This window comes from Procambarus clarkii, chromosome 50 (genome assembly GCF_040958095.1).
Source record: "Procambarus clarkii isolate CNS0578487 chromosome 50, FALCON_Pclarkii_2.0, whole genome shotgun sequence".
NCBI classification, from domain to species: domain Eukaryota; kingdom Metazoa; phylum Arthropoda; class Malacostraca; order Decapoda; family Cambaridae; genus Procambarus; species Procambarus clarkii.
Window position 1 is genome coordinate 11,491,772 of NC_091199.1, and position 27,741 is coordinate 11,519,512.

Consider the following 27,741-nt stretch of genomic DNA (forward strand, 5'->3'; position numbering starts at 1 on the left):
TGCTAAGAATTAATTAATACCATGGGCTGTACCATTCAACTCGGATAAAAATGTCCCGACTGTACCGTGAAGTACTTCAAAATGTATCAATCATAAATATTCCTTAATTTCCAATTCCCATTCCCCAGACATCGAAGGCAATCTCAAAATGCTGTGTTCAGTATTAAATTAATAAACGAGGAACAAATGAAACTGAAAGTAGTGCTTTTGTGGATATTGTAAGTAGGGAAAAGGCCAAGAAGGCAGTCAGCCATGGTGGCTGTGTGAGTGTGTAGGGAAGAGCCTAGGGGGGCAGTAGCCTTGAACAAGAGGGAATGAACACATCTAACATTGTACAAGTACTGTCTGCCTTGATTTATGAAGCGGTGTAATGATGCTCTCAATGATTTTTTTATGTGTAAGAATGGTGGTCTTCCCCATCCTCCCTTCCCCTCTTAGTCGGTCTCTTTCTCTCGGTCTTTATTTCCCTCTCTCCCTCTGTGATTAGTGATGGCTCAGGTGGGAACGGGGACACCTGGCTGAACAGTGTGGCCAGAAAACCTCTATCTTCTACTTCATGTACCCAATATATCCTCGCAAAACGATTCAATTTCTTAAAGACAAAATGTTAATTTAAGTTTTATTAATATGTCGCATATTTCTGTAATCATATCTTAAAACCTAATCCCATTATTTAATGATATAATTGTATATATTTAATAACTGTTGCCACGTGGAGGCGCTTAGTTACACATCATCAGTCCGACCTCGCTTAAGAATTGTTGCCAGCCTACTGGCAGCGAGGGGAGACTATATAATTCCCGGAGGTTCCCACGGCTGCAACAGTCGGTGCCTCACTCCTCCAGAAGGATGAGTTTCCGGGGCAGAATGTTCCTGGTGGTGGCTGTTGCCGCCACCTGTGCCATCTCCCTCGCTCAAGACGCCAATCTTCAGGCAATAGAATGTCCTTTCCCAGGTGGGTCCAAGAACAAGAATATATATATGTACATACACCGAAAGGTGTTCCCAAACTTATTGGTATATAAACAGTGTTTGCTTTGTTCAGGTTTAAAACATCCTTGCTGGTCAGTTAGCGAGCTGAATAACCCTTCCGCCTATAGCCCAACACCAAACCTCCTCAATGTAAACATAAGTATTAGAGCACATAAATAATTAACCATTTACCTCTCCAGTCTGTTAATGAAGCCTGTTAAACTGTCTCAACCAGGCAGCCCCTATCCCTTATCCACAACCATATTTATAAAACTATCTTGTACCTGTTGTTGAGGATTTTAGATACAAAACACAAACTTTGTTGTGTTGATCACACTGCATGGTTAGTGACCTTAATGTCAGTACTCTCGAGATAAATAGGAGTTGTATTCATCATTTCCGCGTTCAATAAACAAATATTTATACTTTCTGTTTTAACATATTACAATAAAATCTAACAGCTATAGTGATATATCTTATTCATTTAGTATATTATTGAAACTTAAATTAAAATAAGTTTATTGAGGTAAAATACACACAAAGGGATGAGGTAGCTCAAGCTATTCTCACCCCGTTCAGTACATCGTGTTAATACATACATAGACACACATAACAAGCAATAAACATATTACCGAACATTCTGAGAGATACACATATACATTTCCTCCTTTACACAAGTAATTAGTATATTATGGTATGTCCTAACTTTGGCCAACGTTATTAGAGGGTGGGATAGTTTCTATATTACTCATGTGTTTATAAATACAGTATCTACTGAACTGTTTAGAAGCCTAACTGTTCCTTGTCGATCAATATATTCACAAATGTGTGAGTTGGGTTAATAATATTAACAATGTGTGGTGGAAATATATGGCAACAACAATGTATTTGCTTGGATTACAAGAAAATAATTCAAAATATTTGTTTTTCTTATGAGGATTTTTGAGTTGGGAGTCTGTATAAACAATTGAGCCTCTTCCATTCAGACAGAAAGGACTATTTTCCTTGCTTCTTGCACTGAAATGTGTACAAGTCTCCAAACTTCATACATTAATTTTAAGTGACTTTATCATCCTTAATTGCACTTAACTCTTTAAAACATACTTTGCTTCAGACATGCTCGTGTCTGAAGCTAGACACAAATACAACAAAATTATTAATGATGAATGATGAGTCCATTTCATGTGGTTTCCATCTCATGTTGGCCTCCGAATGCATGATAGAGCTGATGAGTTTGCCAAAGAATCTGCAGTGCTGCACATTGCTGACCCCTTTTACACCTATTGCATGTGTGTGTGTAGTTGGGTCTCACAGTTGTTGACGCGTGATTTGAGGCACCTCGTGCATTTTCTGAAGTCGCTTAATACGAGTGACTTTATCAGGATAATTGGTGCGGCGGTATGTTGAATGCTGTTCTTGGCAGAACAAACATGTCCCCCAGCCTACAGTACGCTTGGGAGTTACCGCGTTGGGCGAACCAGTAACGGTAGGCTTTGAGTGATCCGCTGTGTAAGAGCCCTCACTTCCTTGCTTCCTGTACTTTAGCGTGGAAGTAATTGCTTGGTGTATTTGGAGTATTTGTTGTACTCTTTGGTTCCACGGATTTCTCACTTGTTGACATTGATTTCTCAGTGTCAAATTTGTTATTAGTACCGATGTTCTTTCCTGACTGTTGGTTTTGGTTTGTCAGTTGAAGAATCGATGTTGGTACTGTTTCCGAAGGCTTAGAATAGGCTGTAAATTCCTTATTTGCTTGTCGTCTGTCTTAGACAGAACGCAAACTATCGGATATGTCCTGTACTGTCAGGACGGTATTGTCTTGATGCGAATATAACTCATCTAATATATCACTGGGCAGTTTTCGTTAGATGACAACTTTAGTTATCCACTCAGCAGTGGTTATGTCAAGTTTTAAGATGAGTGCTCTTAGTACTGACTCAGACTTCAATCTGAAGTCTTGCAGTGACTTAGCTGTTTGATCAGGTTGTGGAAAGCTCAGAAATTTATGTATTAGATATGTAACAACTTTCTCATTGTCAGCATTATCCCCAGGGAGCTGGACTGTGACATTAGTGCTATCACTGTTTTTATTTAATTCGGTAGCCTCAGGCATCGAGTTTTCAGAATCCACAGCAATTATGAGTAAGCTGACTGAGGTCAGTTTAATTTCTGGTTGTGTGGTGTTAGGTGAAGCTGTGGTAGAGGAAGTTTTATCATAGTTGATTAATTCGACGAAAGGATCTAACCCGGCTTGAGAATCATCTTAATATTGAGCCAGGTCATCCATAATATCATCTATTCCTTCTGATGTACTGGCTGCTTGATATGTTACAAGCATCCTGAACAAGTGATCCAACCTGGCTTGAGTGGGCTCCTAATACTTTGCCAGATCAGACCTGATTTGTTCCACATCGTCAACTGATGTGTCGCTGGCGTGGAGCTGATTTTGGTGTGATTTGAATATTCTTTTCAGTTGATCGAATTTGAGATTAGTCATTCGTAGTGAGATTTCCAGCTGATAATAATCAACTGGAGACTCGTGTGACAAATGTTCATATTTACTGAGTTGTCTTGTCAGGTGACCTTTAAGCGCTGTTAAAACACGTTTTGTTTTTTGTTGATTAGCCATGGTGGCTGCTTGATTAAACTTTATAGAGCTTATAATATTGTTGCTAATGTAGCTTGGATGCTCATAAATTATAGATGATCTAATTCCTAGACCATCTAGGTTCGAATGTCTATAAAGATGTTGGTAAAACTGAATCGTGGGATTTATTATTTATTTGAATTACTATTATTAATTTATTTATTTAATGATTTATAATTTAATTTGTTATTAATTTATTTTTTAAATAATTTATACATTATTTCTATATTAATTTATTTCTTACGATAGCAGACTGTATGATACGATAGTGAACTGTATGATTTTATATTGGACTTTATGATTTTAATTTTCTCACTAGTAGTTTTCTGCACAATGTTTGGAGGGTTTAATTACATAGTCTACCAAATCGAAATGAATCGATTGGAAGAAATTTGCTATTAATGGTTAATAATGAATTGAATTTCAGCTTAGCTGTAGTATAGACTGCAGCCTAGTCAACAAGACCAGGTAACTTATTGATATGTCTTCTTCCCCTTCAATTTTACCTGTGAAATATAGTCACATAGTAATAACCACAACCAATATATGACGGCTGTATCAGGGGCAAGAGATTATGGATAGTTAATTACGTTAATTTAAGCTTACCCGTTCCGGGCGGCTTGCCATGCGTGCTGACAACTTGATAATAAATATGACCATAAATGTAAATATATAATAGTCAGACGGATATAGAACACTTCCCTATTGGCTAGTGGAAGTGTGCTGATGATAGGAGAGTCTGGCGGCCTTCAACACCCTGACTAGCGGGAGGTTTTCATGGGGCTTGTGTGAGCGGGTTCGCTGGCAAGACTTGACATTAACCAACTGTTAATGATCTTGTTGTTAGAGGGACAGGAGGTGGTGTCAGAGGGACAGGAGGTGGTGTCAGAGGGACAGGAGGTGGTGTCAGTGTGACAAGAAGTGATGTCAGAGGGACAGGAGATGGTGTCAGAGGGACAGGAGGTGGTGTCAGAGGGACAGGAGGTGGTGTCAGAGGGACAGGAGGTGGTGTCAGAGGGACAGGAGGTGGTGTCAGAGGGACAGGAGGTGGTGTCAGCGGGGCAGGAGGTGTTGTCAGAGGGACAGGAGGTGGTGTCAGAGGGACAGGAGGTGGTGTCAGAGGAGCAGTGCGGGAAGTACTCAACTGTTAATGATCTTGTGTGTTGTCAGAGGGACAGGAGGTGGTGTCAGAGGAGGAGTGCGGAAAGTACTCAGCGTGTGAGTGGACGGACGGAGTCTGCCATGTAGTGGACAACGCCGTTGGTGGCTACGTCGTCCAGGGCCCGCCAGAGGTCACCACCAGAGGCTTCAAGGTAACTCTTAAGAGCTTCTCTCGTCTATCCATCAAGTGTGAATGCATAAATATATTTTTTTCTTATAGCTCCAGACAGCCAGGGGCTTCATGCACCTTGGGGAGTCCAGTACTTTCACCATGCATCAGTAAAGGTACATGGAGCCCCTGCCAGTCTGGGTTCGAAACATTCAGGAGTGAGAAGTTTTCTGTTGTATATTAGCTTGGGGACCATTCAAGCGTGCCCCACAAATGTTACTCACGTGGCCCCAGCATGATGAAGGGATTTGATGAACTATCTGTGCCCAAAATGGTCATCGAGAGTTGTCGGGAATTGGGTTAAGGGTCAGACAACTTCCAATTCTTTTGTACAGTCAGTGTGACCTAGTGATGAAATTACTGGACACACCAAGGTGCATGGAGCCCCCTGGCTTTCTGGGTTCGAATCCTTATGTCAAGAATATATCCTCCCAAGATGAAATCCTTACCAGAAGGATTTCATCTTAGGGGGAAAGGTGATAACGGTCCGGGCAAGTGACTTATTGTAAATATTACAGGTTAACCTGAAGAAGGCGGACGACACAGTGACGATGTTCGGAGACGACGTGACCAACTTGGTGTTTGAGGTCATCCAGCACGAAGATTACCACCTCCAGGTCAAGGTGAGCTCAATGACCCCTGATTTGTGCAGGTAATTACTAGTCTCTACTACAGAGGTTGTCACCAATACGTTACTGTCGTAGCCGCTCTTGTCTACCACAGTTGTTCCTCCCCGACAGATCTACGACGCAGACGCGGAGCGCTACGAGGTGCCGGTGCCTCTGAGTCTTCCTGACGCCCCAGACGCCGACGCCCTCTACACCGTCAGCGTCAGCGGGGAAGGCGAACCTTTCGACTTCGTTGTCAGCAGAAAATCCAACAACAACACTGTGTACGTCGTCCCTCTCGCACACTCCGTCACTGTCACTCATCATCACATTCACTATTAATTCCTGTAACACATTCACTATCCATACCTGCTGACGATGCTTCCTTTTGGCCTCCGCATTCTTTACTTCAAAATGATTGTGTTGGTGACTGTGGTTCCAGGTTCCGCTCGTTGGGGCCCCTGACCTTCGAGGACCAGTTCCTGCAGCTGCACACCTCCCTCGCCTCCACTTACCTGTACGGCTTAGGCGAGAACACCCACCTCTCCTTCAGACACACGTTCGAGCCCCGCTCCACCTTCCCCATCTTCGCCAGGGACGTGGCAGTGAGCACGGTAAATATACTATAGGGTGACTTATTAACAATGCGTCATTCCCTACATATGATCATCCCCACCCCATCAAATCAGTTCTTAAAGTTGCACGCAAGAAAAGCTATGATGATGAATGCGTCTTGGCATGTGGTGGGGATATCACTGCCCTTCCCTTATTCTCCCAGTCTTTCCCTGCTTCTGCTGCCTCTCCCTGCCCTTGCCTGTCCTTGCCTCTCCCTGTCTCTCCTTGCCTCTCCCTGTCTCTCCCTGCCTGTCCTTGCCTCTCCCTGCCTGTCCATGCCTCTCCCTGCCTGTCCTTGCCTCTCCCTGTCTCTCCCTGCCTGTCCTTGCCTCTCCCTGTCCCTCCCTGCCTGTCCTTGCCTCTCCCTGTCTCTCCCTGCCTGTCCTTGCCTCTCCCTGCCTGTCCTTGCCTCTCCCTGTCTCTCCCTGCCTGTCCTTGCCTCTCCCTGCCTGTCCTTGCCTCTCACTGTCCTTGCCTCTCCTTGCCTGTCCTTGCCTCTCCCTGCCTGTCCTTGCCTCTCCCTGTCCTTGCCTCTCCTTGCCTGTCCTTGCCTCTCCCTGCCTGTCCTTGCCTCTCCCTGCCTGTCCTTGCCTCTCCCTGTCCTTGCCTCTCCTTGCCTGTCCTTGCCTCTCCCTGCCTGTCCTTGCCTCTCCCTGTCTCTCCCTGCCTGTCCTTGCCTCTCCCTGCCTGTCCTTGCCTCTCCCTGTCTCTCCCTGCCTGTTCTTGCCTCTCCCTGCCTGTCCTTGCCTCTCCCTGTCTCTCCCTGCCTGTCCTTGCCTCTCCCTGTCTCTCCCTGCCTGTCCTTGCCTCTCCTTGCCTGTCCTTGCCTCTCCCTGTCTCTCCCTGCCTGTTCTTGCCTCTCCCTGTCTCTCCCTGCCTGTCCTTGCCTCTCCCTGTCTCTCCCTGCCTGTCCTTGCCTCTCCCTGTCTCTCTCTGCCTGTCCTTGCCTCTCCCTGTCTCTCCTTGCCTGTCCTTGCCTCTCCCTGCCTCTCCTTGCCTGTCCTTGCCTCTCCCTGCCCTTGCCTTACAGTACCCGTCTCCCCCAGGAACCCACCAACGAGTACGGTCACCACCCATACTACATGGTGATGGAGGACGACGAGGGTAACTCTCACTCCGTCCTTCTCTACAACTCTAACGCCATGGGTGAGTGTACATGTGCTACTGGGGCCATGGGTGATGGTACTTGAGCTACTGGGGTCATGGGTGAGTGTACATGTGTTTCTGGGGACCATGGGTGAGTGTTCATGTGTTACTGGGGACCATGGGTGAGTGTACATGTGTTACTGGGGACCATGGGTGAGTGTACATGTGTTACTGGGGCCATGGGTGAGTGTACATGTGTTACTGGGGACCATGGGTGAGTGTACATGTGTTACTGGGACCATGGGTGAGTGTACATGTGCTACTGGGGCCATGGGTGAGTGTACATGTGCTACTGGGGCCATGGGTGAGTGTACATGTGCTTCTGGGGACCATGGGTGAGTGTACAGCACATGTACTTTTAGGCCCTTTAGTGAGTACAAGTGCTACTAGGGGCCCCTGGGAGAGTGTGCATGTACTCCTCTCTATAGAACACTCTAGGCTATATATTCATTTGTTATTGTACTCATCGCTTTAGGCGGCTATTGTGTGTATATTCAAAAACATTAGTAGAAAGTACTTATTCTTTTGTAGGCTTTTCATGTGTGTTTATGCACTTCGCAGATGTTAGTGAGGAAATATGGACTTTTGTGTTGTGTTGCTCTAAAGTAGCGTTCATAATACAGTTAGTTTTACATGTTTGACGTAATTGCTAAGGTGAAACCTCTACTGGAACTCTGTAGTAATTTGTCATTCCACAAGAATGTCAACCAGTCCGGGACTCGACCCCCTGGTGTTCCTGGGGCGTGATAGTGACGATGTACTAACTAGAATACCTGCCGTGTCGCCCTCCAGAGTACTCGACCTTCCTGCTGGAGGATGGGACGCCGGCGCTCACATTGAGGACCATCGGAGGCATCATCGACCTGCACATGTTCCTGGGCCCCCTGCCGGAGGACTTGATATGGCAATATACCTCTGTCAGTATCACCACTATCCACCATTCTTTCCTTCACAAACAATGCTTACAAAGCATTATAAACCCAAGAGACACATTTTGCCTTACCTCGAATCTAGAACTATGATGGTAGAACCTCACTAAAAATAGTAAGGTCAGAGTATCACATATAAAACACATCAATTACTTCTCTGTTCTAATGAAAAAGTGGAATGATAATTTCATAACAGTCCTTAATCTACGTGTTTCCAGATGATTGGCACCACGGCCATGCCCCCATACTGGTACCTCGGGTTCCAACTCTCCCGCTGGGGATACAACTCTACCGACTATGTCCGCGCCGTCAGGGAGAGGATGAAGGCCATGGGCATCCCCCAGGTAGGTCATAGGCATACCTCCCCATGGGAGGTATGTGCATTTCCTAGATGCGTCATGAAAAGGCATAAGCCATACACATCTCCCAGCTGATTCAAACACATGTGTATTCATTCCTAAGTGAATTCACAGTGTGAACAGCTAATATGATTCAGGTAACTATGGCGATACAATACATGCAGGTAGTCTAGCTATTTCGATGTAATAACTATTAAACACCACCACTTGACATTCATTTTGGCAAGAGGCTTCGTGGAAGAGGGAGCACGCGTGTAGCCTTCAGCAATTCTTGCCCACGAAGGGACCCAGCAAACCCAGTAGGTACAGTATTCAAGAGCAACGTTAATTTAACGTCGAATTAACGTTGATTCGACGTGGAACCCGCCACGCCTCTCTTGGATATTGACGTACTGCCTAACATGACCACAATGTTGATTGTGTAATAGTGAAAGAAGTCTTGGGGTTATCCTACATGTTGCTGGATTAGCACCATGTGATCTTGACCCACATGATCTGCGGACTCACATAGACGTCATTGTGGTTGTTATGGCTTTGGTTATACTAGAATTGTCTAAAACAAGCTTGATACATATAATAATTATACGGTATCAATATTGATATTATATAACAAGGTGGTCCAAATATTTTCAAACATAGGGGAAAATAAACACCTTTTGTGAATGCATAACTTTATTCACAAAATAAGCTGTACATATGTGTCATTACTTTTAAAACATATTGATGCCACTCTCTCACTCATGGGACACTTAAAAGCTATAGTCGAAAGGTTCGACACATAAATCAAATAAACACATTTGAAATGTAGTTTTATGCGTACCATTAACACGTGATGAAAAATGTGCCAGTGTCAGACCACGGAAGAAGAATTGAAACAGGAATTTCCTTAAATACTTTCGTATTTAATAATACGTCTTCAGAAGGAATAATTTACAAGTCAGTAAGTTTGGACATATAAAGGCAGGAGAGAGAGGTGAAGTGAAGTGAGGTACAATGACAAATATATGAATAGTAGGTGGATATAAATAAGGGGTGCATCATATGGGCCAATAGGCCCATACGTGGATAATAATAGCATAAGATAGTGGATATTAACAATGAATTAGTGAGACATATGTGTACCAATGATCCTACTCAAATCTCCCTTTAACTGATCAATCAAGAATGGATCTAAATTATATAAACCATTGCTAACGTTCAAATTACATTATTTTGTAATCTGTATTAAAGCAGATTCAATTATGTTCCTATTGAAATTGCTTTTACAATTCGTTACTGAAGAAGCCATTTCCCAGTCAATTATGTTTTCCCAGTACTCCTATTATGTTTTCCCAGTACTCCTATTATGTTTTCCCAGTACTCCTATTATGTTTTCCCAGTACTCCTATTATGTTTTCCCAGTACTCCTATTATGTTTTCCCAGTACTCCTATTATGTTTTCCCAGTACTCCTATTATGTTTTCCCAGTACTCCTATTATGTTTTCCCAGTACTCCTATTATGTTTTCCCAGTACTCCTATTATGTTTTCAAACATTTGTCAGTTTACTTGTAAATTAAGATTCTGGCGATTTTACCCATGTCTGCTGGCTAATAGAAAGTTTCTCATTGTATCGTATTATTTTAAGAAGACATGTACGAGGCTTAGACAAAATTATGACTAACATCAAATTTGTCTTGGATCAGGATATACAGACGTTCGACATCGACTACACGGATCAGAAGAGGGACTTCACATTGGACCCGGTCCACTGGAGCGATTTCCCCGAACTCATCCAAGAGCTGCACAACGATGGCCTTAAAGTCACGCTCCTTGTGGTATGTACTGATGCCATGATGTACGCAGTCCTTACTCTCAGTCTTTTACTCACTCTCCGTTCCCTTTCTGGGATTTCCTCCGGTGCTCGAGAAAAGTATGGAGAAAGTTTCTTCGTGACCTTAATAACCTCCATGCAACGCTAGGCCATACGCTCAGTACAAATGAGACAATCCACTGTACCAACTTATCAATAGATTAGCCCTCTTCCCCGCCCCCCCCCCCTCCTCCCGAATAATAAGGATTTAGACCTCCCCAACATTACGGGCTTAATTTAGTCCTCCACAATACTGACGGGTCAGACCTCCACAACACAGAGGGTTGTGGAGGTCTGAACTTCACGGAGCCTCCCCAAGACTCATAGTTTCTTCTGAGTCCTGAATACCAGTTTGGGTTGCTTCCTGCAGGACCCGGCGTTGGTGATCGACTTCGACAACTACCCGCCGGCGGCCAGAGGGAAGGAGTCGGACGTGTTCATCAAGTGGTCTGACCCCAGCCTGGTGCCGGACGACCAGGAGCCCGGCACTGACGACTACATGGTCGGCTACGTCTGGCCCGCTAACAAGACAGTCTTTCCCGACTTCCTAAAGCCAGAGACTCAAGCCTGGTGGATCAACGAACTGAAGATCTTCCACGAGGTTATTAAGGGCTTGTGAAACGGCTTATGAAATATGTTTAGCTAAGTTACAATGTTAGAACATACATTCTCTTGTCCTGAAAGCTATTATTGTTTTAAGTTTTACAAATATAGTACGGTATTTATCCTCCTCAAGTGCTAAATGCAGCTGAATTAATAGATCTAAAATGTCGAACATTTTATTCTACTTCATAAATGCTCTATACCCACCCTCGTCGCAGTTACTCGACTTCGACACCCTCTGGATCGACATGAATGAGCCGGCCAACTTCGGCACCAACCTGGACAAGCCCTGGAACTGGCCACCTGACCAGCCGGACTGGAGCCTCAAGTGTCCGGACAACAAGTGGGACTCTCCACCCTACCCCACCGTGACGACCCGCGTAGGTGACAATGAGAGCAAGAAACTCAGGTGAGGAACTGTGACAGTTGATCGAGGGACCATTGATGGAAAAATGTTTTTTTGGGTGAATAGCTGGCAACCTAGAGGTCCGTGAATATACACACGTACCTGTAGGCCATAAAACTGTAGATAATACCAAAATGGAACAAGGTACTTGCAAATGGCCAGGAGTCACTAACCGACCTTTTAACTAGTTGGGGATTAGGAACAGGTGATCAATTATAGCGAAAAAGGTGAAGTACCTGTTGGAGATCATTAATTAGCTTAAATAACCAGCTGATCATCAATGCCTTAGATCATCACCTATTAATCATCAGTAAGGAGACAGGGATTTGCAAGTAAGCAGTTAATCATTCACACAACGTGTTTTGATGTTATTACGTTGCTCTGTTGTTGCAATGTTGCAAGGAAGTAGCAATAATAAACATCAACTTGGGGTTCAAATCTGTGTGTGCTTGGTATCGACCAGGGCCCCGCAGGCGACCACAGAGAGATTGAACTCAGCAGGTGACCTGTGGGTTTAAAACTTAATATTTTTGCCTCCTAAATCTACGCGTTCTGGAATTAATAATAATATCGTGTCATCTTTCATGCTGAAATGTAAATGTCACTACATGTATATTTAAACTGGACCCAAGACGGAAAGTTTTTTATAATACCTTGCTCCTCTAAATGTGTTATTAGGTGTATTTATGAATGATCTGTGAGCCAAGGCAGGGTTGCCATTATCTGTTTTGCTGAAAGTAGCGTGCTTCAGGACTAAAAGTCGTGAATTTAGAATAAAACTTGCCAAATATTTTTTTGTGTGCAGATTGATATGCTTTTCAGAGTACATACCCTAGCTTATTTTAAAAGTAGCCCAAAAAATTGCAAAGAACGACAAACGGATTTTTTATTAGTCTATAAGGAGCCCAATTGGGCTACGTGTAGCTCAATCTCGCAGACTTGAGCCAGGCTGTCTGTTAGTGTGTAGGTCTGGGAGCTGGTTGGTCTGTGAGCCAAGGTGTATGTGAGTGTCTAGGTCTGGGAGCTGGTTGGTCTGTGAGCCAAGGTGTATGTGAGTGTCTAGGTCTGGGAGTTGGTTGGTCTGTGAGCCAAGGTGTATGTGAGAGTGTGTAGGTCTGGGAGTTGGTTGGTCTGTGGGCCAAGGTATATGTGAGTGTCTAGGTCTGGGAGTTGGTTGGTCTGTAAGCCAATGTGTATGTGAGTGTCTAGGTCTGGGAGTTGGTTGGTCTGTAAGCCAAGGTGTATGTGAGTGTCTAGGTCTGGGAGTTGGTTGGTCTGTAAGCCAAGGTGTATGTGAGTGTCTAGGTCTGGGAGTTGGTTGGTCTGTAAGTCCTGGAGCCTGTGAGTCAAGGAGTCCGTTAATCTAAAAATATGTTTGTCCATAAGTCTGTTTATAGCTTTAGTACCTGAATGGTTTTGCAGATTTTCTGAAACAACTATTGTTCAACCTTAACATTTAAAGGTGCCAATTAGATTTCCCATGGGCATTGACAAATAGAAAGGATAATTAAAACACGTTAAAAATACATTTTACTGTTTTAAAACAGTGGTTCCCAACCTTTTCACCTTAAATTAATTCATCCACGGGATCCTGGTTTTTTAAAAGTCTCAGGAAGCCGATTTTATTATTTAGCAAACGCGTTTTCCCTGTTTAATCTCTCATTTGAAGGATATATATGTAACTTGAGTATGTTGCTAAATAAATGACGGTATGAATGGTATAAATAATGGTATACGGTATGACGGTATAAATAAATGAAACTTACTTTGTTGGCACTCTGTTCCGGACTTCAGGTTCAGTGCCTGACAGTTTTAAGCAGAGATCAGGCTTCATATTCATCCTGTTTCTGTATTTTGATTTAATATAAAGCATCTGGGAGAGCCTGTTCTCATAAACATGTAGCGGGGAATGACATTAATATCTCAGTGCTTTGGATACCAGTTCTGGGTACTTCACTTTTTTCACGCGCAACCAAACCTTTGATAAGTTTGTTCAGAATGACACTTGACCTTAGTGAGGTGTCACAGGAAAGTTCGACGAGACTTTTCTTCATTTATTTTTAAATATTTGCACTTTTTCAACATATACATAAAATAGGTCCTTAATTCACTTGTAATTGGCATCAGGAAGAGGAAAATAATCCTTAGAACTGTTCTTTAAACCTTGCAAGTGCGGAATGAAAAGGTTTCTTCGTTCGTTCTTTAGAGATATCACCGTCGGACACTACAAGAAAGGCGTAGTGTGGGAAAGGATTCAAGCACACGGCTTTGCAGTGCGGACCCCAAGTCTAATTTCATGACCACGGCTTCCGTTTTATCTTCAACTTTAAAAAAGTCTACAGCTCTACCTTGTTGGTTCTAATTTAGGCCATTTAAATATGTAAATATGTCAGAGGTATATGCCACTACAAGAAGTTATTGAGCCCATGGAATGTTTTATCATGAATAAATCATTGAATATCATCACGCAACTCACATGTACAGATATGTATTTTATCGCGAGACAAGAAACGCACTTGAGAATGCAAGAGCAGTTCTTCCACCCCAGTACTATACCTCCGAGCACCCCAGTGTTATCTTTGTGGGCCTTGGCTTGGGACCCATTGATTGATTCTTGCCGCCGAAGGCGGCTAGTTTATTGTGCACCCCATACTCATCCTGTGAGCGGTAGCGCAAAAGCATTACAGAGGGCACAAAAGGTCTTTATCAGACCTCATCTTAGATTATTACATAAACAATTTCATCTATCCCATTGCTTTACAACCTTCCTGTATTGCGAACAAACTTTGGCTGCTCGGAAGGCCAGTTTGGAGCATAAATAAAGCATTCTCAACCTTTCAAAAATGTAGTGATCAAATGCGTAGGAACTGAGTAATTCACTGTGACAGTCAGACAACAATGATAACATTATTCTAAATCCAATTTGTTATTTCCATATATTTTGACATTGTGCTGTGTAATGTATTCTAGTTCAAGAAAGTTTATTGGTAATAAAATACATCCCAAAAGGATAGCGTAGCTTAGGCTATTTCTACCTTCCAGATGTAATGTATTTAATGTTCTGGCTTTCTTTGTAAGACATGTTGTGTTATCTAATATTTAATGCCTTATGTTTTGACAGCGAACACAGTCTGTGCATGTCCGGCCAACAGACAGACGGCAATACCACCTACATGCACTATGACGTTCATTCCCTATATGGTTGGTCAGAGACAGTCGCCACCTACAGGTAAGACACTCAGTTTAAACATCTGTTTAGCTTGTTTCTTGGGAACAGGGAAAGTTGGGAAGTTCCTGGGCCTATACATTGACAAAGAGATTGAACTTTAGCACCCACATACAACACATAACTGAAAAAAGTCTCAAAAACGGTTGGTATACTTTCTAAAATCAGATATTATGTTCTCCACTACGTTTTCGTCTCATTATACCATGTGCTAATCTATCCCTATCTTACATATACTTACATATATTCCTATCTGACATATACTATCCCTATCTTACATACGGTATCTATGTATGGTACCACTGCAAATTACCTCAAGCCATCATCACTCAGCATAAATCTGTTATCAGAACTATAACAAACTCTTGTCTTCAGACAACACACAGCCCCTCTGTTTTAATGTTTTAAGTCCCTTAACATGCTAAACATACACTCACTCTACACATTCTTATGTGCTATTTATATGTACAAAACCTTGTTCCTAAATGCTAATCTTGATCTGAAACTCTTCCTTGATAGGTGTAATAGAACCCATGAGCACCACACCAGAAATAAAAAGCTCTAATTTCATCCTCATAAGTTTCCTACGTTGTTCTTCAAACTCACAATGTATCTTGTACTACCTTCTTCCTCAATATTAATACTTAAGACATGTATCTTCACCAGTGTAATCTCCTATGTCAATTTATAATAGTTATACGTTTATATAAAACTTTGCCACAGTGTAACTTTTCATCTTATATGGGGTAAGATGAAATTACAACCCAGGGATATAGTTTGATTATTTATTAATAAGTGATAAAACTGTATTATTATTTACTCACAATAGCCTGGCTGGTTTCACAGGTTAGGCAACATGGAACTAAGCCAAAACTAACAATAATTATAATTAATGTCTAAAATTAAGTTGTAATATGGTTCCAGCACCATATTGCAACTTTGCCATAATAGTTAAAAATTTTACTTATTTTCATATTTGTCTATATTTATTTTAATTAAGTTACTTATCACGCTAATGTTCTTCAGACAGAGCTAACACACACACACACACACACACATACCTCTATGTATCTGGGAAATGTAACAAAGTTACCTGAATGTGAGAGAGAATGTTACACATTATTCCCATCAATCATCATTTAACCCCAAGGTGTCGGACACCACCTCCTCCTTTACAGAGGCCTGGAGGAAGTGTTCCCGGACAGGCGCCCAGTTATACTCTCTCGCTCCACCTTCCCGGGCTCCGGCCAGTACGCCTTCCACTGGCTCGGGGACAACTCCGCTGAATGGGTCCATTTGCACATGTCCATTATAGGTTAGTAGAGGGCCATTGAGGCCTGAGTCTTTGGTTAGTAGAGGCCTATTGAGGCCTGAGTCTTTGGTTAGTAGAGGCCTATTGAGGCCTGAGTCTTTGGTTAGTAGAGGCCTATTGAGGCCTGAGTCTTTGGTTAGTAGAGGCCTATTGAGGCCTGAGTCTTTGGTTAGTAGAGGGCCATTGAGGCCTGAGTCTTTGGTTAGTAGAGGCCTATTGAGGCCTGAGTCTTTGGTTAGTAGAGGCCTATTGAGGCCTGAGTCTTTGGTTAGTAGAGGCCTATTGAGGCCTGAGTCTTTGGTTAGTAGAGGCCTATTGAGGCCTGAGTCTTTGGTTAGTAGAGGGCCATTGAGGCCTGAGTCTTTGGTTAGTAGAGGCCTATTGAGGCCTGAGTCTTTGGTTAGTAGAGGCCTATTGAGGCCTGAGTCTTTGGTTAGTAGAGGGCTATTGAGGCCTGAGTCTTTGGTTAGTAGAGGGCTATTGAGGCCTGAGTCTTTGGTTAGTAGAGGCCTATTGAGGCCTGAGTCTTTGGTTAGTAGAGGCCTATTGAGGCCTGAGTCTTTGGTTACTAGAGGGCTATTGAGGCCTGAGTCTTTGGTTAGTAGAGGGCTATTGAGGCCAGAGTGTTTGGTTAGCAGAGGCCTATTGAGGCCTGAGTCTTTGGTTAGTAGAGGCCTATTGAGGCCTGAGTCTTTGGTTAGTAGAGGGCTATTGAGGCCAGAGTGTTTGGTTAGTAGAGAGCTATTGAGGCCTGAGTCTTTGGTTAGTAGAGGCCTATTGAGGCCTGAGTCTTTGGTTAGTAGAGGGCTATTGAAGCCTGAGTCTTTGGTTAGTAGAGGGCTATTGAAGCCTGAGTCTTTGGTTAGTAGAGGGCTATTGAAGCCTGAGTCTTTGGTTAGTAGAGGGCTATTGAGGCCTGAGTCTTTGGTTAGTAGAGGCCTATTGAGGCCTGAGTCTTTGGTTAGTAGAGGGCTATTGAGGCCTGAGTCTTTGGTTAGTAGAGGGCTATTGAGGCCTGAGTCTTTGGTTAGTAGAGGCCTATTGAGGCCTGAGTCTTTGGTTAGTAGAGGCCTATTGAGGCCTGAGTCTTTGGTTAGTAGAGGGCTATTGAGGCCTGAGTCTTTGGTTAGTAGAGGGCTATTGAGGCCTGAGTCTTTGGTTAGTAGAGGCCTATTGAGGCCTGAGTCTTTGGTTAGTAGAGGGCTATTGAGGCCTGAGTCTGGTTAGTAGAGGGCTATTGAGGCCTGAGTCTTTGGTTAGTAGAGGGCTATTGAAGCCTGAGTCTTTGGTTAGTAGAGGGCTATTGAAGCCTGAGTCTTTGGTTAGTAGAGGGCTATTGAAGCCTGAGTCTTTGGTTAGTAGAGGGCTATTGAAGCCTGAGTCTTTGGTTAGTAGAGGGCTATTGAAGCCTGAGTCTTTGGTTAGTAGAGGCCTATTGAGGCCTGAGTCTTTGGTTAGTAGAGGCCTATTGAGGCCTGAGTCTTTGGTTAGTAGAGGGCTATTGAGGCCTGAGTCTTTGGTTAGTAGAGGGCTATTAAGGCCTGAGTCTTTGGTTAGTAGAGGGCTATTGAAGCCTGAGTCTTTGGTTAGTAGAGGGCTATTGAGGCCTGAGTCTTTGGTTAGTAGAGGCCTATTGAGGCCTGAGTCTTTGGTTAGTAGAGGGCTATTGAAGCCTGAGTCTTGGGTTAATAGAGGGCTATTGAGGCCTGAGTCTTTGGTTAATAGAGGCCTATTGAGGCCTGAGTCTTATTAGTTATGACAATGGCCTGCGTCTGAAGTGTTGTCAATCCCCACCTTCATTTGGTAATGTACAAGAGTTAAGGGTAAAGTTGTCAAGTCAGTTAACAAGTTGGATCCACCAACAAATTAGATTCACCGTTGCTTTGTAAAGTTTTTCCAGTAGTATACAAATAACGAAAGAGATATAACATTGCCTGGAATAGGTTTGCTTTATCATAGTTCTGCCATTTTGCTGGCTTGTTTAAATTCAACATAATCAGTTTGTTCGCATTTAAGCTTGTTTGAAATCATCACTTGTGGTTTGTTACCCTATAGGCTTGTTTGAATTCAACTTGTATGGTTTATTTACTTCCAGGTCTGTTTGAATTCAACATGTTTGGTATCCCTATGGTGGGAGCTGATATTTGTGGCTTCTACAACGAGCCTGACATGGAATTGTGTGCCAGGTGGATGGAACTGGGAGCCTTCTATCCCTTCAGGTGAGTGCCAGGGGGGATAAATATACATATTTCTAAGAACTGCATGTTTATACATGTACATTTATACATATTTATATTTAAAGCATGATTAAATTATTTGCTCAATATGCAATATCCGGTAAAAAAGAATCGATATTCATCTTAAATATTGGATATATTCTGGTGACAGTCAGTCTGGTGGGAATATTCGCCGGAGTAGGGGGTGAGGCGTCGCTAATATATATATACACATAGCTTGTACAGAAGAAACTGCTGGTATGATTGTGTGGTTCATGTAATATAACATTTGGAAAACAGGTGTTATTTCGTGATATAAATGTAGTCCCTTAAGTGGCAGATTGAAGCCTATTTTTGGTCCATTAACCTTGTAGCTTATTCTGCCTCGCCAACCTGCATCTTATTCTGCCCTGTCAACCTGTAGCCTATTCTGCCCCGTCAACTTGCAGCCTATTCTCCCCTACCAGCCTATACTTCCAACCCGTCCTCTGAAAAATAACGTCACTTTTGGCTCGTATGCGCACTATGGCCAAATTTGGACGTAATTTGAAATGAAATCGACTCACAAAAGTGACGGACTGTTCCATTTTCTGTTTAAGTCGTCCGGCCCTCCTCGGACAGGTTAGGAGAGGAAACTTTCAATTCATGTTTTTCATAACGTTTTGAAACTTTATGAGAATCGAGACAGATGTTGTCTGGTTTCTCTGTGCTCCGCCTCGGTTAGGGCAGTGTAGATTCGGGACTTTCTAGTGCAGAATAAACACGTGTCACGTACAAATTAAACACGTGTCAGGTGTTCAGATTCCTTTGCCAGTCAGCACAAATACTACCTGTGGCGTGTGACGACCGTAACACCCACACATGTGATAGTTGGCACATAAACTTAAGATTACAGATGTAGAGGACTAAGTAGGAGGTCTTTTGGCCCATGCGATACCCATATTTTAAATATTTACACCCAAGCAAATTCACATATGTGTCGTATTTACCCTTGTAATATCCTTTAATTCAGTTGTATACTTCAGTCATTCACAAAACACAAAATGACCAACTTAGCCTTCCAGGTCGGCTAAAATCACATGCAGCTGAAATATATGCCCATGATAATGACATTTATTGATCAAATTGATGGTGAGACGAGAATATAATGAACGACACTTTTCCAGTCTTTTGGACGAAGTTTTTGTTTATGTTATTTTGTTTACCAGCCGGAACCACAATCAGGAAGGGACGGCGGACCAGGACCCAGCAATGTGGCCGGAGGTCGGGGAGATCTCTCGCTACACACTCAACATCCGCTACCAGTACCTGCCCTACCTCTACTCCCTCTTCCACAGGGTCAGTTGTGGTAGATCTACTATGGACATAGACATATATATATATATATATATATATATATATATATATATATATATATATATATATATATATATATATATATATATATATATATATATATATATATATATATATATATATATATATATATATATATATATATATATATATATATATATATATATAGTTTTCATTGTCTTGTAACGTTATTCTGTTAACTTTATGGCTAAGAGTCATTCTTCCAAAGATTCAGTCAAAGTAGACGATAGGTTACATGCAACCTATCGTCTGTAACCTTGTTCGTTTTCCCATTCTACTTTCAGTTTCACTAAGCATTTGTTACACTGTACTTCTCTCCTACACTACTGTTACCCGCACCTGTTACTTCCTCTGTTCTCTGTTTTACCAACCTAGGGGCACCTGAGGACTCGTCTAACTATACCTAATCATAACTCTATACATCATTTGTATTGTATAATGCCATTTCACTATGCTATGTTTTGTTTTTACATTGTTATGCAGCCATACTCAATAATGCTACTGCATTGAATTCTGTTAAATTGTTGTGTTCCCTCAGGCACATATGCACGGCTCCTCCGTCGTCCGGCCGCTGTTGAACGTCTTCCCCCGGGACTTAAAGGCTCGAGACGTCGACGACCAGTTTATGTGGGGCGACGGTCTGATGATTGCCCCCGTCCTTACCCAGGGCGCCACCTCCAGGGACGTCTACTTCCCTAAGGTAAGGTCCTTACCCAGGGCGCCACCTCCAGGGACGTCTACTTCCCCGAGGTAAGGTCCTTACCCAGGGCGCCACCTCCAGGGACTTGTGGATTATTTGTTATACATTAGATATGACAAGCATTTTGTCACATCCAATGATTCTTTTTAGTAGCAATTCTGTCAACTATACTCTCTTCATACTCTTTACTTCGCGAGTTCCAGTCTGGTATTGCCCCCCCCCTGTCATCCTGAGTGACCAGAGTGTAACAGTGACCACCTGTCATCCTGAGTGCCCAGAGTGTTAACAGTGACCACCTTGACAGGGGATCTGGTACGACCTGGTGACTGGTGTGGCGACGGCCACGGGACCCACGACGCTCACAGTTGATGCTCCTCTCGAGGTGATCCCTCTCTATATTCCCGGAGGCACCGTCCTCCCCTACCAGGTGCCTGGCCTCAACACCGTAGAGAGGTAAGTCCCCGCCAGGAGGCACCGTCCTCCCCTGTCAGGTGCCCGCCCTCAACACCGTTGAGAGGTGAGGCACCATCCTTCCCTACCAGGTGACATCTCTCACTACCACTGAAAGGTAAATTTACCGCCTACTTCTTGTGGTCATGACTCCAACCGACATTGTGTGATTTGCCTCTAGAACCAGTCGCATCACCTAGCTAAGCTGGAGGATATACTACCTAATTTGTACGGTACAATACTTAAAGTCAACATATAGGCATTTTAAATTATTCTATACATTTCTACAGTTTGATTTGACTAATGCGGATTTTCCATTATTTCCCTCCACCTACGCACAAATACACAACATGATCAGCGTTGATCTCGTTGAGCTCGTTGATCACGTTCAATTAGCGGGTTTCAATCGAACATTATTTTGTAGTCGGCAGAACCCGTTGGGCCTGACGGTGGCAGTGAACGAGAACCAGACGTCCTCTGGCGAGATCTTCTGGGATGCTGGTGACGGATCATTCAGCATGATGAATGCTTACATGTCCTTCGTGGACTATAGTCAGGTAAGAGTCTTATTCAGGCTTATGAGTTAAAAATATGGAGGATTTTTTTTAAGCAAAATCATACTTATTTCCTTAGAGAGAAGACATATTAAATTCTATTTTTTTTATCGTAACAAAAATTTCATAGTAGAGTTTTTTTTTAGATTTTGTTAATAAAATTGCATTTATTTTCTTTCATATAGAGAATGTTTACATTAATTAAATTTGAATTTTGTTATTGAAAATTTGATAGAAAAATTTTACCCCTCATTCTGCAAAATTCTACTTTTTTGATGACTTATGTATAATAAATTTTACCTTTTATTTGATAATAATAGTTGGAGCAATGTTAAAACTTTGTAGTTATAGAGATTTATAGGCAGAACCCAATTCTCATAAATTTATATATATTGAAAAATGTAAATTGACATAAGCTGCATCGACCTCAGCTGAACTATTATGCATCAACTGACGATGATCGCACTCTAAGGGTTTAACATCAGCTGACCTAGGTCGCACTCTAAGGATTTAACATCAATTGACCTAGGTCGCACTCTAAAGTATTGGCTCTGGTTTTGGTTGTAGGGTGTAACTTGCTTGGGGACTGGAGAGAGTACACACTGTCTTAGCTTCAAGGGCTTTATTGTGGAAGATAATAATATAAGGTCCAGCACAACCGAGGTCCACCCTGCCCTAGGTCCATGAGATTACTGAGGCCTACTTGAGAGAACGGATACTGCCACTCTGTGGGCCAACCGTTATATAATTTGAGGGCTAACATAGCTCGGACATGCTAAGTCGCCGTCCCTTGTCGACAAACTCTGGCTAGCTAGATAGTTACAATGATACTGAAAGGACCTCGGTGGCATACAATAATGGCTTACAAGTATTACAATAATGGCTTACAAGTATTACAGTAATGGCTTACAAGTATTACAATAATGGCTTACAAGTATTACAGTAATGGCTTACAAATATTACAATAATGGCTTACAAGTATTACAATAATGGCTTACAAATATTACAATAATGGCTTATCAGAATAAACATTAAAAGATAGATCAGGTGTGCGCAATACTAACACTGCTCGACATGTGCATACAAATTAGAACATAACCGATGAAAAATCATGGTAACAATGCCTTAATTGGAACAATAGCATTAAGAACATAATCACGTCTAAGTATCAGATATGAACAGTATAACTCAAAGTATTCCCTATAACAAAATTATTAACATCATGTGTTAATGGCATGTGCTTGGAAAAATAATAAAAGACAATTATCTGCTTTAATGGAACAAGAGTTATGACCTAACAATCACAATGAAATTTTATGATTAGATAACAAGAAAAAAAATTATTGTACAATATTTACAGATATTTACAAGGACTGGACCGAGGAGACTAACATCTTAGTGATAGCAATCAGGAATCACCGGCCTCAGTGTGATTTCTAGAAACTGAGCAACCTTGATAACAATGGAACTCTTGATAACATGTGCAGTAAAAATACAAATGGCACAGTAAACTTCGCAATGGCATCTGATTTATGACACAAAATAAGGTTGAAGGAAGTATATACATTACATTATACAGTAATAGTAGGACATATGGGGTAGAAGTATTAGGAAGTATGGCAACAAACCAGAGAACCCATTTGTTCAGGAGACTATAATTCTCTGGTTTGGCCAAACAAAAACAGAATGACTGCAGAAATTTTGCGAATGTCAACACCTAGTTCAAGTGGTTTGTCAACCACTGTAGGTGGTGTCCCAATAAAATAATCTCTGGGTAGGGTCATTGTCATCTTCCGCACCAGTCTTTTCAAAGGCATGGGTTCGTATCCCACCGCTGCCACCAGTATTGGCTCTGGTTTTGGTTGTAGGTTGTAACTTGCTTTGGGACTGGAGAGAGTACACACTGTCGTAGCTTCAAGGGCTTTACTGTGGAAAGTAATAATATAAGGTCCAGCACAACCGAGGTCCACCCTGCCCTAGGTCCATGAGATTACTGAGCCCTACTTGAGAGAATGGGCACTGCCGTTCTGTGGGATGACGTTATGGGCCTACTCGCCTCTGTGATTGGCTGTACACCAACCGTCATATAATTGGAGGGCTAACATAAGGGTTTAACATCAATTAACCTAGGTCGCACTCGAAGGGTTTAACATCAATTAACCTAGGTCGCACTCGAAGGGTTTAACATCAATTAACCTAGGTCGCACTCGAAGGGTTTAACATCAATTAACCTAGGTCGCACTCGAAGGGTTTAACATCAATTAACCTAGGTCGCACTCGAAGGGTTTAACATCAGTTAACCTAGGTCGCACTCGAAGGGTTTAACATCAATTAACCTAAGTTGCACTCTAAGAGTTTATACTGGAAGTGGCTTAACAAGAGAAAAACACTGGGATAGTTATCTTTAGGAAGGTGCTATTGTTTGGCTTGGGATAAATAATAACATTAGGGTCAGTTAGGTGCTATCGATAAACTTATATATGTTTCCACTGTTAAGCCAAGGTTAGGTATTATTGTTAGGCCTAGTAACATATTCTTGAGCTTAGTTAGGTGGTATAGATAAGCCTAGATATGGTTCTACTGATAGGCGAAGGTTAGGTACTTTTGTTAAGCTTATTTACATAATATTGTTAAGCCTAGTTAGGTGTTGTTATTAAGCCTAGTTAAGTGCTGTTGTTAGGCATAGCTAATTTTAATTGCATTTAATATTTTGACGATGGTGACAAGGACGTTATGAATTTATTTAGAAAATATAGGGGTCGTACAATGGGATTGAACCCGCGTCCTTGGGCTCCCAAAGCGCTCATACTACCGACTGGACCATGATGAAAAGCTGCACGATGGGATCGAACCTGCATCCTTGGAACTCTTAAGGCACAAGCACGACCAACTGGACTGATGAAAGGCTATACGATGGGATCGAACCCACGTCCTTAGACACCCCATGCACATACATTGCCGACTGGACCATAATGAGTCGGTAGTGCATTTACCTGGGAAGGCCAGGGATGGAAGTTCGAACCCATTGTATGGCTTCAGTATTGTCTTATAGAATTACACGGTAGACATACTTACCAAATTAATAGATCATAGAAGATTTCTTCTATACGGAAAACAGCATGAAAATGGGTGAATGAGGTATACATGGCATATTTTCAGGGCGAATTGACTATGAGTGTTATGCATGGAGAGGACATCGTTGCTGAGCTGTTCCTCGACACCATCAACATCTACGGCTTCCCTAGTAACCCGCAGGACGTCACTGTCAATGACGTAGCTCTTCCTGCCGAGGACTGGGAGTACGACGCCCCCAGCAGCGTCCTCACCATCACCATCCACGTCCCTCTCGCAGACCCCCTCAGTGTGACGATCCTCTAGGACGTCCCCAGCAGCGTCCTCACCATCACACCCACGCCCCCAGCAGCGTCCTCACCATCACGCCCCCAGCAGTATCCTCACTATCACCACCCTCAAGCAGACCCCCTTCAGTGGGTTGATCTTCTGAACGTTCCACGCAGTCAGTAACGTATTCGCTCAACACCATCAGCGCCTATTAATGCAACATTACCTCACGTTAATAAACGACATAACTGCCTCTTCGATCACCACAAATACGACGCACCAGAAGTCCCGTGGCGTTAATCGCTGAATATGCATTAAACGCCGTTTGCTTCTGGCTACCAACTGCTTGGGGAGCAACACGAAGAGCCTCGCCATCAGCCTAGGAGGGACGTTAATAAGCCAAGGATCGTCTTGTCCCCCCCCCCCCCATCTATAGGAAACTTACTTACGTCACCATCAACTCAAACGTGTATCAGAGATACTTTTTTGTGTGTATGGTACACCTTTGTGGGTGTACCGCCAGCACTGTACCATATACACACTTTTGTCTGTTCTCCATGGACAGGGTTAGAGATCTGTTGGACTGCATACATCAGAGTTATTGAGCACTCACCTACAGGTATTTGAAGCGCTTTTACAATTGCAAATTACTGTGTAAGTGTCACCCTTCCAGTTACTGACTAAACACAGTGATGCTTAACTTGATAGATAAAACGAGCGATCTTCATATTTCACCGAAAACATTTACTACAGTCCTTTTGAATATCAAATGTTTTTCAAAAAGGATGTCATATTACATATATATGTAACTATTTTATTTGGCAGTATTTCTATCTACTAAATTCTTAACACACTTATGCATGGAAACAAATTATATTTGTTTAAAAAGAAGCTTAAATAGTCTATTTATAACCTGTGTAAACTTTATAGGCATATTAACCGGTAATGAAAGCTGCCATCTCCTAGTTTTTTAATGGCACAGCCTGTCCTCTCATACAAATTAAGATCCAAGCTCGTTAATCCAGCCGCCAAACCCCCTGTTTATGAATGAAAAGCGGTTTACACACGATTCACAATTGATGACGTTCGAACATTTCCGGAACAAGTGCTTCAGGGACGAATTTTGTTCGAACCACAACGCTGTAAATGCTTCACCCACGTACTACAAAAACAAATAATCGCCAACAGAATCCAAACACCTAACCTAACTTATGCCTATATATGCATAATACGCTAATATATTATAATATTAATTTATATTTGATAAAATTCCTGTTTTGAACAGCATGTAATAATTTATGAATGCATCTGTGGGGTCGACCGCGGGATGGAATGGACTTGAATTGAGGACAGGTTGCAATCTGTCCTCAGGCCAGGCTAGTTAGAGACACGGCCGGCCTTACACCCCCATCCCCCCCACACCCCATCCCCCCCACACCCCATCCCCCCACACCCCATCCCCCCACACCCACACCTATTCAGCAATTCTGACTGGGTCTGAGGGGAGAGCCAGATGTGTAAAATTATTTTAGAGCGTAGATAGTGTGAAGAACAGCAAACAATCTCGAAGGAACTGTGGTCATATGTTTAGGAATCTTAACTCAAATAAATGGATATTAGAAAGCACTTTTTTAAGTGTCATGAGAGTGAGGATGAGCAGGAAGAAGTACAACACGTCAAGAGTTGAATCTGATTATTATATATAACACATCTAAACAGCCCTATTGGATACGTTCAAATTCAGGAAAGACCTGGGTAAATACTGGTTTGAAAAGAGGGGTGTTGATTTGTGGAACAGATTACCGAGTAACATAACAGATGTAGGATCACTTAATTGTTTCAAGTGTAGGTTAGACATATATATATGAATGAGTTTGCGTAGATATAATTTTTTGGAGCTGCCTCGTGTGGGCCAATAGACTTTCTGTTGTTTCCTTAATTCTTATATTCTCCAAAAATTCTAGAACTTATAGTGACTGTATAATACATGCACTCTTGTATCCCAAAAATTTTCACTTTTTCTACTAAAAGCAGTGCAAAAAAAAACGCATCATAATAAATAGGCCTAATAGAGGCAGTCCAATTATTTAGAATAAACAACCCATATTTTATACATAAAATCATCACTCGCTGTATGTACTGTACTAATTTGTAGAGGATACATTACATTTCAACGTAAGAATGTTTAGGCAGGTTGATCAGAAGCGCTATAGAATAGCCCAGGAGCTAAAACCGTAACCTCATGATCACATTTAGGCAAGTACACATAGGTGAGGCCCCCCCCCCCCCCACAGTTCACACCGACACAAGCGCATTATTGTAAAAATAATATATTGGGAACCTTAAGAATACACGAATTCACCTAAAAACGAAGACATGCACAGGTCAAATGTGACATATAAATTGCTAATGGAATTTTGCTATCATGAAGCAAGCTAACATTCTGCTGACATTAACATTTTACAAGACATTCTTTGTCGAGAATGTTGACTCGTCCTCAATCGCAGGGGAACGTGCAAAAAAAAATCGACAGTTGCCTTCTTAAATATTTAAATGTTGACCAGACCACACACTAGAAAATGAAAGGACGTCGACGTTTCGGTCCGTCCTGGACCATTCTTAAGTCGACCATTCACAATCGACTGGAGAATGGTCCAGGACGGACCGAAACGTCGTCGTCCCTTCACTTTCTAGTGTGTGGTCTAGTCAACATATTTCAGCCACGTTATTGTGACTCATCACCTGCAATATTTAAATATTTTATCCGGCAATTGACTATATGAATGTTTTATTGGTATACACCTAAAATGACAGTACAATTTTGTAACTATTTGGTGTAAAGTACTAATATGTAGTGACGGGCCTCGTGAAAGTGGACTTTTTGTATTACTGAATTTTGGACAAACTGGAAACTTTTTGTTTTCTAACGGGAACATAAATTCAAGACCTAACCTGGCGTATCCTAGCAGCCCTAGGCTTAAATTCACACCACCTTAGGCATAGTATAGTACATATGTATATTATGTACTATTCCTAGGAATATTTAAGTTTGTTTTTTAGCTTTATGTTTTCCGTACTCTATAAGTTAATAGTACAAA

At 42.3% G+C, this 27,741-nt stretch overlaps 1 protein-coding gene across 1 annotated transcript; it reads left to right on the forward strand.

Annotated features, from left to right (window-relative positions):
- Window positions 1-810: 810 nt before the first annotated feature.
- Window positions 811-25,541, forward strand: LOC123772675 (sucrase-isomaltase, intestinal). Its single transcript, XM_069303558.1, has 19 exons — window positions 811-955; window positions 4,790-4,932; window positions 5,468-5,572; window positions 5,690-5,841; window positions 6,000-6,171; window positions 7,219-7,318; window positions 8,111-8,235; window positions 8,466-8,591; window positions 10,291-10,422; window positions 10,828-11,058; window positions 11,279-11,469; window positions 14,588-14,695; window positions 15,871-16,007; window positions 18,100-18,223; window positions 19,429-19,558; window positions 20,136-20,297; window positions 20,602-20,750; window positions 21,172-21,304; window positions 24,461-25,541. Exons 1-19 carry the CDS (start codon window positions 850-852, stop codon window positions 24,677-24,679), a joined length of 2,745 nt encoding a protein of 914 aa, XP_069159659.1. The 5' UTR covers window positions 811-849; the 3' UTR covers window positions 24,680-25,541.
- Window positions 25,542-27,741: the final 2,200 nt, after the last annotated feature.

Coding starts and splice junctions, on each gene's coding strand:
- LOC123772675 (XM_069303558.1), top strand. CDS start 850: ATGAGTTTCCGGGGCAGAATGTTCCTGGTGGTGGCTGTTGCCGCCACC. Junction 10,423..10,827: donor TTAAAGTCACGCTCCTTGTG/GTATGTACTGAT, acceptor TGCTTCCTGCAG/GACCCGGCGTTGGTGATCGA. Junction 11,470..14,587: donor AATGAGAGCAAGAAACTCAG/GTGAGGAACTGT, acceptor ATGTTTTGACAG/CGAACACAGTCTGTGCATGT.